This window comes from Anopheles merus, chromosome 2L (genome assembly GCF_017562075.2).
Source record: "Anopheles merus strain MAF chromosome 2L, AmerM5.1, whole genome shotgun sequence".
In the NCBI taxonomy this organism is placed as follows: Eukaryota; Metazoa; Arthropoda; class Insecta; order Diptera; family Culicidae; genus Anopheles; species Anopheles merus.
The window spans coordinates 20624212-20634578 of NC_054083.1; the positions used below are offsets into that span (position 1 = coordinate 20624212).

A 10367-nucleotide genomic window follows, 5' to 3' on the forward strand; every position below is an offset into this window, starting at 1 on the left:
ACGAATTTACTCTTTGCACAGAATCTCACTCATACACACACACACACACACACTACTCGCTTTTCCAACACGCAATGAAAAGCAAAACACTTCCGCTCAGCAAAAGAAACTCAGCGTTTTGAGAGGAAGAAGGATGACTTTTACGGCGCGAGACGCACTTGCAATTGGTGTGTTTGAAAGAAAATATAAAAACCCGGAAAGCACTTGTGTGCGTACTTTTACTTTTTGGCGACACGGCGTTTTCTTGCCCCTGTTCTTTCGATCACGCTTCCAAATGCGCCGAGGGGAGAGGGTTTCCTTTCAATTCAGCGGACACGCGAAAAAGGCACACACCAAGTGAGGAACATCTTTTGCGGGTAGCCTCTCTCTTTCTCACTTTCTCTATCTCTCTCTTTCTACTTTGCGCACACCAATTGTCGGCGCATCCCGTACAGACACACACACACGCACGTACACTTCTTTACGCAATTGCCGCAGCACCGCATCAACGAGGAACCCTCTACACACACACACAGACACACACCAGCACACCCGCTTGCTTGTAGGAAAAGTGGGAAAAGCTGGCAAATTTTCTTCTCCCTATCCCGTTGTGGTGCAAAAGGCTTGTTTTACTCGCTGACAAAAATGAAAGTTTGCTTGATGAAATCGAATTTAAATCGCGAAACAGTTGACGCCAATTTCGGAAGGTTCGACAGTGCCGCAAACACACGCACGCCCGCTTGGGGATAGTGTTTTTTGCTGTTTAACGGATTTCGCGGAAAATTAAGCCACCGTTCCAGTGTAGCGAGAGCCTCCCTGACACTGCCCAACGCGCGTATTGGATGAATGAACTGCCGCCACCCACATCAGCGAGCACGGTTATTCACAATTACCGATAAATACACACGAGCACGGAGTGGCTGCTATCGTGGCTAGAATTCGTCACAATTACCCCAACGAAAAGAGCACACTAAAGACCGACACCGAGAAGACGTTTTTTTTTCGCTTCAACTTTGCTGGCTGCGCTCACCACTTGCCGTGTTACCGCCTGCTACGTACCACACGCAAAACACTTCTGTTGACTTCGACGGGCCGCACCGAACTGCCAGCAGTACTTGGCTGACGATACACTATGGGGATTTGGGGGTGGAGAGCGGGAAGAAAGTGTAAATAGTAATTTTTGTCCGAACAATAGCACCGAAACTGAAAGTTATTTATACGATTTTAAAGCAAGTACTGAGATGAGCCTTATCAACTGGAGTTGAATGATGTATGTGTGTTATTTTAGCGTAAAAATAATAATTGTTTTTCCGCAATTCTATAGGACTGTCTGTAGCCTACCAATCCGATGACATTCGCAAACAAGACGAACATCGATTTTTCGGAATTTAGAACAACATGTGTTGAATGTCTGACATTTTTAGTTTAAAAACTTATTTATGGAATATTTTTGATTCAGAATGTTTCAAAACTCGTTATTAATTATTTGCATAATTATAGAACAATTTTCATCCCTAAATTTACCTGCAAAAGTGTTGAACCAAATGCAAGACAATTCTCAACCTTTTTAGTACACCACATATTTGCTTGAAAATTGTTCACAGCTGTGAGTTTGCTTGATTCGTGCTAAAACACCGCTTCCGCCTAAACGTCAACGCTTTGCTGTCTTTTCGCGTCTTGGAACTGGAATCGAAGTCCACAGCAGGTCTTTCCGATCTTGTCAGCCGACACAAGAGGTGAGTTTCTCTCGTCCGCTCGTGGTGCAAACTAGTAAAATGGCAACGAAATCACTCTTGCCCAAGTCCTTACAAACCGCAAGTGGAAGCTGATGGTTAAGACCGAAACACATCTTAGAAACAGATAACTGTAAGCGCTTGGAACTTGAGTGATTTTTGCTGATAGATTGTTAGCATTTTACTGCATCGCGCTACACGTGGAGCCGCTTCATGCGCCATCTTTGATGAAGGCGTTGAGTTGTAGAAACAGCGGCGACACACGCGTGGAGTTTGTGATATGAAGTGAACTAATGTGCTGTTCTTTTGTTGGTTGAATTTTGCAGAAGCTTGAAATAATCATGGCATCGTCCCATCTGAACTGGTTGATCGTGCGCGATCACAACGCGTTCCTGCTGAAGCGGAGGGACATCCGGAAGCCGTTCAGCACGGTAAGTGGTCTCGGACTGGCTGTACATATTTTAAGCGGAAACATCTACACGCGGGAAGTAGGGAACCAAGTAACTCCCATATCGGCATTGTGCTGCTGCTCCGCGTGGTTGTCCTCCAAACATGATGAACATTTTTCCACCAAGATCGCTGAACAATTGTGATGCGAGTTAATTTTTGCTACTTCTGATGTTTTGTTGAGAGACTTCCACGTTTCAACCTCGCCAACGGTTGCGGTGCTGGTGGTTGATAGCGTACACGCGGAGCACATTGCGCGTGGAGAATGTTTCCACTTAGAACCGGATACACGAGGTTAATAAGATGTTAATATAGATTCTCATTCTCACCAGAACCACCCAACTTCTTTGTAGGAGCCCGGAAACCTGACCAACTTGAGCTCGTTCCGATACAGTGGGCTGGTCCACCACAAGACCATCACGATTACGCCGGCTGAGAAGAAGGGCGTCAACTTCGTGTACAATCGCAAGAAGGTCTTGGTAAGTTAGCAATCCTGTCAAGCCAGGAAGAAGCACATGTTTTGCATGGTTCATGGGAATGGTTGTTTTACATGAGGAAAAGTGTCTACCGAAGAATATGACGACTACGTCCACTACCCGAAACTGATAAAATTACATTCCTAATGGACTTGCCTTCCACAAGCAACCCGAACTAGGGCAAATAGTTCATCAAATAACTAACGAAAGCTCTATTTTCTTACTCGCCCTTTTCACAGAACAAGCCAGCCAAGGCGCCAGTCAAGGTCACGCTGAAGCAGGGACCGCGTCGTACGCTGAAGAAGATTGCCAACATGATGAAGGCCAACCGGTACCGTGCGGATCTGCGCGGAGCCGCCCTTCGCCGTGCCAGCGCCATCCTTCGCTCGCAGCGCCCCACCAAGACCCGAAAGGGTAAGGCTGGAGCTGCGCCGGCAGCAGCCACCACTGCTGCCGCCGGTACCGCCGCGGCTGCCGCTCCCAAGAAGGCCGAGTAAGCGTCTTTTTGAGAGGGGAAGGAGGTTGATTCTTGCTCTCTGAGAGGGTGAGAGAAGACCTGCACGTGGATGGGAAGGTATTCGAAGCGGGAAAAGGATATAAAATAATAAAACCTTAAATCCTATTTGGCAACTTTTCGTACTTTTGTTAGATTTGAGATGTTTGAGAAATATACTAAGATAGAAAAAGATCGCGTTTACAAGTATTGGACGGGTTCAAAGCACGCGGGATTGAATATTTTCGGGAACGGCATAGTGCGTGTAATAGCTGCCACTCGTCGAAATGCGGTTTACCTCGCGAATCGCATGCGTCTTGTTGCTTTCTTTTTCTTGTCTTTTCTAATCTTTTCCCTTCTTGCAGCCTTTCTACATTTTCATCAAACGTACTTGCTGAGTTTATCAATTTGGTTCGAAACATAAATCAATATAACGACCTTTCCTTGCAAAACTTAGGTCTTAATGCAGTAAAGCTTGTCGATCACAGAACAAAGGCAAATTAAGGCGAATGAAGTCCTTAAGCGGGGAGAATGTACGAAGGATTCTGTAGCAAGTTCTCTTGTGAGCGAGAAGTGAGTTCCTCTTCTTGGTGCCCTACATAACCACTTTGTTAGCGAAGTTGTTCAATGCTCCTCTGCCACTGCATCACATTTTAAAGTTCTTCAGTCCCCCTGTAAGAAAATGATTAAACAGACCCCTCCATTATGGCTGCAGTTTGTGGCTATTTTAAAATTAGTGTCAAATAGTAATTTATTTATAGCTTATTGGTTCTTATATTAATGATTCCGTCTTCTTTGTTTGTAAATATTTAAGCGACGTTTTAATCCTATCGTTGGCTCGTGTCACGGGGACGATACGGTATGCCACGGTTTTTCATCTCCCTGATGATGCTGTTGGGTAGTCGTCCCGAGACGGAAATCGCATAGATGCCCTTTGTGAAACGACCTACAATTAATTGCAATGTAATTAATTCACCTTATTCCGCGTTTCTCACCCCCGCATACATACTTATTCTTTGCCATTTGCAAACCCAGCTATCATCCGGACTCATGACCGCGATCATTCTGCACCAAAACGAGTCGGAGGAGGAAAAGCAAAACAAAGCCGAGTGAATTACAGTACCAAAACCGACTGTGTAGTCCTTTCTTACCCATCGAAATTGTTGCTGGTGCAATCGTACACCTGTTCGCGGTTGTTTTTCATCCGCAGAAAGTCCTCGCAGTTATCGCAGCCGTCCGTTTCGAACTGATCGAATGACTGGAAAGAGCAAAGTGGGAAGAGCAAGTAAAGAATGCGGCTTGTCCGGTGGGAATATGCTGCACTTCCGCACTTACCTTGATCATGGAACACACCAGACATGCTCGCAAAGCGCGCAGATCTTTTGGAATTGCTTCGAAAGCCATTATTTGCGCCGGGGAAGCTATATAACTCGAAGAAAATCCAATATTGATGCACCTCCGCGTCGGTCCCGTTTTGTTCACGAAACAATTGTTTATGTTGACGTTTGCGCCGTTGACGTTCGGCCCGTTGACACATTCGCTGTGGGCTCGAGCTGTCAACGCAGCAAGCTTTTTCCCCGGACGCCGGGCAGAACCAGAAAATAAACAACGCTCCGCAATCTCGCAGCATCCAACCATGATCGACATCAGTCGCTGCTACTACACGACGATACACTCGCAAACACTATCGACCGATGGCCGGTTCCTGTTTTGTGGAAGCAATTTCGGGGAAATATTTTTGTACAGGTAAGGGCTGCGTTTGCGTTTGCTGCCGCGTCGTTGCTGCACCTCACAACCGTCTCACTCCCGTTTTTGCGGACGCTTTCTCATTTCAGTGTGGAACGAATAACTTCCTGCAATGCGGCGGATTCGCCCCCGCTGGAAGTGGAGCAACTGCCCACCGTTCCCCTGCAGACGCTCTCGGTTACGGACCGCTGTCCCATCTACAGCCTGTCGTTCCACAAGGACTTCCTGATCGTGGGATTGAACGGGGAGATATGCGGTTTCCAGTGGTCGAGCAAAGCCGGCACGATTGGCAAGAAGGCTTGGACGGTAAAGCTGCCAGCCCCACCCGAGAGCGCGGACATGAGCGAAGTCAACTACATGTGGCTGAACGCAAAGGACGACATGCTGTACGCCGGGTGTGGTGATAATGTGCTGTACGGAGTGTCCCTGGAGGACGGGAAAGTTTGCCGAGAGTTCCATGGCCACACGGACTACATTCACTGCGTCAGTGGATGGTAAGCCAAGGCCAACAAATGAAGTGCATCTTACGGTATCGATTCTAATCCTGCATTCTTCCGTTTTTAGTGTGGGCAAGCTGGCAACTGCTTCCGAGGATGGGTCCGTGCTGCTGTGGGACAGCCGGCAGAAAACGTCGTACGCCAAGATTGAACCCCACACCAAGCCAGCGCTACAGCGGTCCGAGTTTGGCCGTTGGCAGGGCACGGTAGCCATGACCGAGGACTGGCTGGTGTGTGGCGGTGGTCCGCGGTTCTCCCTCTGGCATCTGCGATCGCTCGACTGTACGGCCGATTTCGATTTCCCCGATCGCGTGCACGTGTCCGGGTTCGTGGACGATCTTATCTACGCCGGTGGTGACTGCCGGAAGTTCTACCAGTACAACTTTAACGGTGATGTGACGGCCGAAATACCCACCTCCGGCTCGTCCGTCTACAGTGTAGCGCTACAGACGGAACCGTACCGATTCTTGTCGATTGCCGGCGCCTCCGCACAGATCGATGTGTGCACCAACTTTTCCTATCGTGATATCATTCTTAACACGTACGTGAAACGGTAAGGGACCAGCGCTTTTTTGGGGTTTAGCATCAATCCTTTTATTCCTGAAACTGACGCAAAATGTACAAAACGCAAACATGTGGAGCAAAACTAAATAAACTCGATCGGGAGGGTGTCCGCGCACCCCAATACCAATACATTAGCGTTTTCGGTTTGATTCATCGAGAAGGGAACGGAGTAGGGGTGGATGAAGATGGGTAGTATTATCCTCTATTTACAGCGACGCGTGGCAAGCAGGTAATAATGGTGTGCTTTACGTACGGGGCACGAATTTTGCCATCTTAACTCATATCCATGTAGCGAGAGTTGTTGGTCGGTCTGGGACGCACGATCAGCTTGCCCGTTTCGTCGCAGGACATGTTAAACTCGGCCAGTACGTTCCTCGTGCGTGATGTGATGATCTGCGGCGCAATCACCAGCTTATGGATACCGAACATGAACAGAACCACTGCAAAAGAAAAGAGGAATGTTTGAGGACAGTTCATTGAGTTTACAGCGACTCCGGCCGCAAAAAGCAACACCAATTTACACAGGAAGAGGGTTGAAATGGTAAAAATGCCATGGTTCAGCAGCGAATCCACCAGCGGCACGACGGAGGTCCGCGGGTCCGTTAGCCAGTAAAATGCGCTGACGCAGGTCACTAACGCGGTGACACCGAGCAGCACTGGAACGAGAAGAGCGAGCAAATCGTAGTGTATTAGATCGGTCGTTCCGGCTCCCACGGTAAGCAGCCACTTACACCTCCATCGTAGGGTCGGCGGCTGCAGACAGGCAATCACTTCCGTCAGCCGTCGTTCAAATGCTTTCAGGTCTGCAAAATGTTCGAAAACAGAGTCTAAGCAACGTAGAATCAAAGCTGCACCGACACCCACAACTCGCACTCACCCTCACACGTTTCCGACGGGGACATTTTGGAGCGATTGCGACGACCAATTGTGAATTAGGATTAGGAATACCTTTTGGGATAAATACACTTACTCTGCCCGGGCTGGAACGCTGACTAAGCACTGGGCATATTTGGTGCGCGTAGGATTCACCTTTTTCTCGAACAGTTTTCTGCGGGGCCGCAGTGTTGATGTTTGACGCGAAATGATATGCGCGAAGGCAGGAAGAAGAAGAAAAAAATAAATACACTTTGACAGCGAGAAGCTTTTCGGCCTTCTTCTTCTGGCCCAGCAATCCAAAATACGATGAGTGACGAGCGAATTGTGCCGATGAAACAGAGTTTTTTTTATTATTTTATATCAATTTGCCTTTTAAAATGCGCCGCCGTTTTCCGAGATCAATTTATATTGATTATTGTTTGATTTACCTCGTGGATCACACACCGCGGAGCTACTTTGACATTTGCAAAATGTCAACACTCCGTTCTGCAGAGAACTGTCAAATGAGCAGAACCAGCAAAAAAAAATCAAATTCTCTTTGCATTTGTGTTATCAAGGGCTACGATTACGATACAGCAACAAAGTTCTGCCTCATTTAATTTATTGCATTCTCGCCATGTTCGGTTATTGAACGAGGGAAAAAAAAAACTTTCTCAACAAACCTTGCTGCCGCTGCTGTGCACCTTTCAAACCCGAAAATTAATAAAATGTACACGCTGTGCAAGCTACTGATTGCGCTGTGCTGTGAGTATGCACGGGGGAAAAAAACAAAATCGATTCCTTCGATCACTGACGCAATTTTAATTAAATTATGTCCACTCCGCGCAGGTTTCACAACGCTAGCCCACAGTTCCCGGGTGCTCGAGCTCAGCGATCGGTTTCTGGACGTCCGGAACGAGGGCCAATGGTTCGTGATGTTCTATGCGCCCTGGTGCGCTCACTGCAAAAAGCTCGAGCCGGTGTGGGCGCTCGTCGCCCAGGCGCTGTACAACACGAACATCCGGGTCGGCCGGGTTGACTGCACACGCTTTACTGCCGTGGCGCAGCACTTTAAGGTCAACGCTTATCCGACGATTATTTTGTACGTACCGTTTGTTCCGGGCTCTGCCCCGGCGGATGGGCGAGCCACACCCAAACGCGCTGTGAAAAGAAGTTGTTTGCATACTTTTTCCTCTTTGCTTTGCAGCGTTAAAGGACCGTACGATTATGTGTACAACGGAGAGCGTTCGAAGGAGGAGCTGATCCATTTCGTGAACCGCATGTCCGGCCCACCGGTGCAGCTGGTAACGCGTGCGGACAGTATCGACATCCTCAAGTCGAACAATCCAATCTTTTTCACGTACGTCGGCAAGCAGTCGGGATTGCTGTGGGACGTGTTTTACAGTGCGGCCGAGTCGTACCAGGCGCACGGTTACTTCTACGCCACCTCGGTCGAAATAGCGAAGCGGCACTTTGACGTGGACACGGTCCCGGCGGCGCTGGTGTACAAGGAGCGCAGCCACTACTACTTCCCCTACTCGGACAACTTCGAGCGGATTGAGCCGGCGCATCTGAACGACACGCTGTTCCGCTGGGTGAACGAGGAGCGGTTCGCCACCTTCCCGAAGGTGACGCGCAGCAACATTCACCATCTGGTTCAGACGCAAAAGTATCTCGTGCTGGCGGTGGTGGAGGAGAACAAGCTTAGCGAGATAGCGGCCCACGAGCAGGAGTTCCGCGACATGGTGGAGATCTTCGTGCACAAGAACAAGCACAAGTACCACGGGCGGTTCCAGTTCGGCTGGGTCGGTACGCCCGAGCTGGCCCGCTCGATCGCGATGGACAGCCTGCCGACGCCCCATCTGCTGGTGCTGAACGCGTCGACCAACGAGCATCACATCCCCGAGGATGATCCGCTCCAGCTGACGCCGGAAGCGATCGAGATCTTCCTCGACAGCATCCACAACCAGACGGCGCCCACGTTCGGTGGCAACTCGCTGCCGGTGCGCATCTACCGTGCCTGGTTCGAGGCCAAAACGTCCCTGTACGAAATGTGGATCGGCAATCCGGTGCTCACGACCGTGCTGTTCGGGCTGCCGCTCGGCTTCCTGTCGCTCATCATGTACTCGATCTGCTGTGCGGACATTCTCGACGCCGAGGAGGAGGACGAAGGGGCCGACCAGCGGCACGAGAAGAAGGAGTAAGGCGGTCAGGCGCACTGTCAGGTGGTGTAAGTGCGGCTGGCCCATTGAAATCCATGACAGTTTGAAACTCGGCGAGGGGGAAGGCCCACTTCCACACTACTACTTCTAGTCATACCACTTGGTTTGTCTTCAAACTGTAACGATGTGTCCATTCCGGCGAGGCCCGTTGGGGTTTGGCGGCCAGATGCTCCGAGGCCGAGGCCAACGACTTACCACACTTTACATAAGGTACAATGTATTAGGATCATTTTAGACAATTTTTAACTCCCGGCAGCTATCTGTCACTTCCACCACTCCGGCCGCGCACACGGCTCCGGAGGGCGGTTTCGTACGTGTTTATGTGTGCGTGTGTGTGTGTATGTATCTGATGTATGTTTAGAATGTTCTCAGTTTTAGGCAGTGGCAATGGAGCCGGAAGAGAATCCTCTTAATTTTTACCCAAAAAGCGTATTGCCGTTATTGCGTTTATTCGGTGTGGAGATGCTTGATGACACGGCGGGAGGGGAAAAGGGAGATAATAGATAATATCTGTGAGGTCTGACTGCTTCCGCCTCTGCGCCGTGCGGGTTTAGAGCGGTTTAGAAGGCAAAGCGTGCAACGGACTGGACGCTGTACGAAGGAAACCAGAATCCAGCTCCACCTTAAATGCCGTAATCGTCATCGTCATCGTCCGAGTCCAGTGCCGCCCGCCTTCGGTCGAACTTGACGGTTGAGTTGCTGCGCGGCATCTGCTGGTTGAGGCTCTCGAGCAGCTTCACCAGGCTGGCGTCGTCCAGCTTGTCGCCGATCTGGCGCGTCTGTGCCATGCGGATGATCATGCCCTCCACCATCTGGGCCTTCTCCGGTTTGCTGAGCTTGAGCGTGTTCAGCCGTGCCCGTGCGTCCTGATCGAGCAGCTGCACCAGCATCGCGTTCTTCATCTCCTCCTGCGCCTGCCGCTGTTCCTGCATCGCCTTCTGCTGGTCCGGATTGCCGCCCTGTCGGTGGGAACGAGTTACATGGAGTTACATTATTTCGTGTCGCATCGCTTTTCTTTCACAACAATTATTCGTGTTGCTACTAAAACACTACTAAATATAGCCACAATACGTCGCAGATTGGATGTATCCAAACCCGTGGATGGATTAGTCATTTCGGACCACACAACACATGGCCGTGTGGGGGAAAGCTCGGTAGGCGTACCTGCATTTGCTGCATCCGCTGCTGGCGGATCGCTTCCAGCTCCGGGTCATCCATTGTTGTGCTGTGTTATATCTTTGCTATTGCTCGCCGCCTGAAAAATGGTCCAATATCACACGATCATGCAAAACGACGGAGGTTAGCTGCTGGACACCAAACAAATCTTTTTCTTTTTTTTTTCGCCCGAGTCCTCT

The 10367-nt window shown here is 49.7% G+C and overlaps 7 protein-coding genes across 23 annotated transcripts in view; 3 read left to right on the top strand and 4 right to left on the bottom strand.

The window, feature by feature from the left end:
* LOC121594800 (actin-binding LIM protein 2) overlaps positions 1–1136 on the bottom strand; it is a 39052-nt gene extending 37916 nt beyond the window's left edge. For 3 of the 17 annotated variants that reach the window (XM_041918489.1, XM_041918501.1, XM_041918486.1), the window contains exon 1: positions 873–1083. The gene's annotated coding sequence lies outside the window, so the exon portion shown is untranslated. Of the gene's footprint in view, positions 1–216; positions 434–872 lie in introns of those variants that run through there. The other 14 variants (XM_041918499.1, XM_041918502.1, XM_041918492.1 and 11 more) reach the window with 10 other exon arrangements.
* Positions 1137–1605: 469 nt separating this feature from the next.
* Positions 1606–3257, top strand: LOC121594811 (60S ribosomal protein L28). Its single transcript, XM_041918512.1, has 4 exons — positions 1606–1715; positions 2039–2143; positions 2513–2638; positions 2875–3257. The coding sequence occupies exons 2-4, from the start codon at positions 2054–2056 to the stop codon at positions 3130–3132; spliced, it is 474 nt and encodes a 157-aa protein (XP_041774446.1). The 5' UTR covers positions 1606–1715; positions 2039–2053; the 3' UTR covers positions 3133–3257.
* A 604-nt stretch (positions 3258–3861) lies between these two features.
* On the bottom strand, positions 3862–4634 carry LOC121594816 (transcription elongation factor SPT4). The gene is made up of 4 exons (XM_041918517.1): positions 4464–4634; positions 4280–4386; positions 4138–4193; positions 3862–4074 (listed from the first exon to the last, which is right to left on the bottom strand). The coding sequence occupies exons 1-4, from the start codon at positions 4530–4532 to the stop codon at positions 3956–3958; spliced, it is 351 nt and encodes a 116-aa protein (XP_041774451.1). The 5' UTR covers positions 4533–4634; the 3' UTR covers positions 3862–3955.
* A 37-nt stretch (positions 4635–4671) lies between these two features.
* LOC121594806 (THO complex subunit 6) lies at positions 4672–6062 on the top strand. The gene is made up of 3 exons (XM_041918506.1): positions 4672–4874; positions 4964–5368; positions 5439–6062. Exons 1-3 carry the CDS (start codon positions 4765–4767, stop codon positions 5926–5928), a joined length of 1005 nt encoding a protein of 334 aa, XP_041774440.1. The 5' UTR covers positions 4672–4764; the 3' UTR covers positions 5929–6062.
* Positions 5954–7318, bottom strand: LOC121594813 (nuclear envelope phosphatase-regulatory subunit 1 homolog). Its single transcript, XM_041918514.1, has 5 exons — positions 7240–7318; positions 6813–6983; positions 6667–6738; positions 6457–6591; positions 5954–6375 (listed from the first exon to the last, which is right to left on the bottom strand). The coding sequence occupies exons 2-5, from the start codon at positions 6835–6837 to the stop codon at positions 6209–6211; spliced, it is 399 nt and encodes a 132-aa protein (XP_041774448.1). The 5' UTR covers positions 6838–6983; positions 7240–7318; the 3' UTR covers positions 5954–6208.
* A 10-nt stretch (positions 7319–7328) lies between these two features.
* LOC121594805 (protein disulfide-isomerase TMX3) lies at positions 7329–9434 on the top strand. Its single transcript, XM_041918505.1, has 3 exons — positions 7329–7555; positions 7640–7892; positions 7998–9434. Exons 1-3 carry the CDS (start codon positions 7519–7521, stop codon positions 8992–8994), a joined length of 1287 nt encoding a protein of 428 aa, XP_041774439.1. The 5' UTR covers positions 7329–7518; the 3' UTR covers positions 8995–9434.
* LOC121594814 (programmed cell death protein 5) lies at positions 9422–10365 on the bottom strand. The gene is made up of 2 exons (XM_041918515.1): positions 10177–10365; positions 9422–9971 (listed from the first exon to the last, which is right to left on the bottom strand). Exons 1-2 carry the CDS (start codon positions 10228–10230, stop codon positions 9636–9638), a joined length of 390 nt encoding a protein of 129 aa, XP_041774449.1. The 5' UTR covers positions 10231–10365; the 3' UTR covers positions 9422–9635.
* Between the last annotated feature and the right edge of the window lie 2 nt (positions 10366–10367).

Excerpts from the sequence above, each read along its gene's own strand:
- LOC121594811 (XM_041918512.1), top strand. The coding sequence starts at position 2,054 with ATGGCATCGTCCCATCTGAACTGGTTGATCGTGCGCGATCACAACGCG. Across the intron at positions 2,144-2,512 it reads TCCGGAAGCCGTTCAGCACG|GAGCCCGGAAACCTGACCAA; the intron begins GTAAGTGGTCTC and ends ACTTCTTTGTAG. Across the intron at positions 2,639-2,874 it reads ACAATCGCAAGAAGGTCTTG|AACAAGCCAGCCAAGGCGCC; the intron begins GTAAGTTAGCAA and ends CCCTTTTCACAG.
- LOC121594816 (XM_041918517.1), bottom strand. The coding sequence starts at position 4,532 with ATGGCTTTCGAAGCAATTCCAAAAGATCTGCGCGCTTTGCGAGCATGT. Across the intron at positions 4,194-4,279 it reads ACCAGCAACAATTTCGATGG|AATGATCGCGGTCATGAGTC; the intron begins GTAAGAAAGGAC and ends GTTTTGGTGCAG. Across the intron at positions 4,075-4,137 it reads TTGCAAATGGCAAAGAATAA|GTCGTTTCACAAAGGGCATC; the intron begins GTATGTATGCGG and ends AATTAATTGTAG.
- LOC121594806 (XM_041918506.1), top strand. The coding sequence starts at position 4,765 with ATGATCGACATCAGTCGCTGCTACTACACGACGATACACTCGCAAACA. Across the intron at positions 4,875-4,963 it reads GGGGAAATATTTTTGTACAG|TGTGGAACGAATAACTTCCT; the intron begins GTAAGGGCTGCG and ends TTCTCATTTCAG. Across the intron at positions 5,369-5,438 it reads ATTCACTGCGTCAGTGGATG|TGTGGGCAAGCTGGCAACTG; the intron begins GTAAGCCAAGGC and ends TTCCGTTTTTAG.
- LOC121594813 (XM_041918514.1), bottom strand. The coding sequence starts at position 6,837 with ATGTCCCCGTCGGAAACGTGTGAGG. Across the intron at positions 6,592-6,666 it reads GCCGACCCTACGATGGAGGT|TGCTGCTCGGTGTCACCGCG; the intron begins GTAAGTGGCTGC and ends TTCTCGTTCCAG. Across the intron at positions 6,376-6,456 it reads CATTTCAACCCTCTTCCTGT|TGGTTCTGTTCATGTTCGGT; the intron begins GTAAATTGGTGT and ends TTTCTTTTGCAG.
- LOC121594805 (XM_041918505.1), top strand. The coding sequence starts at position 7,519 with ATGTACACGCTGTGCAAGCTACTGATTGCGCTGTGCT. Across the intron at positions 7,556-7,639 it reads GCTACTGATTGCGCTGTGCT|GTTTCACAACGCTAGCCCAC; the intron begins GTGAGTATGCAC and ends CACTCCGCGCAG. Across the intron at positions 7,893-7,997 it reads GCTTATCCGACGATTATTTT|CGTTAAAGGACCGTACGATT; the intron begins GTACGTACCGTT and ends TTTGCTTTGCAG.
- LOC121594814 (XM_041918515.1), bottom strand. The coding sequence starts at position 10,230 with ATGGATGACCCGGAGCTGGAAGCGATCCGCCAGCAGCGGATGCAGCAA. Across the intron at positions 9,972-10,176 it reads AGCGGATGCAGCAAATGCAG|GGCGGCAATCCGGACCAGCA; the intron begins GTACGCCTACCG and ends TCCCACCGACAG.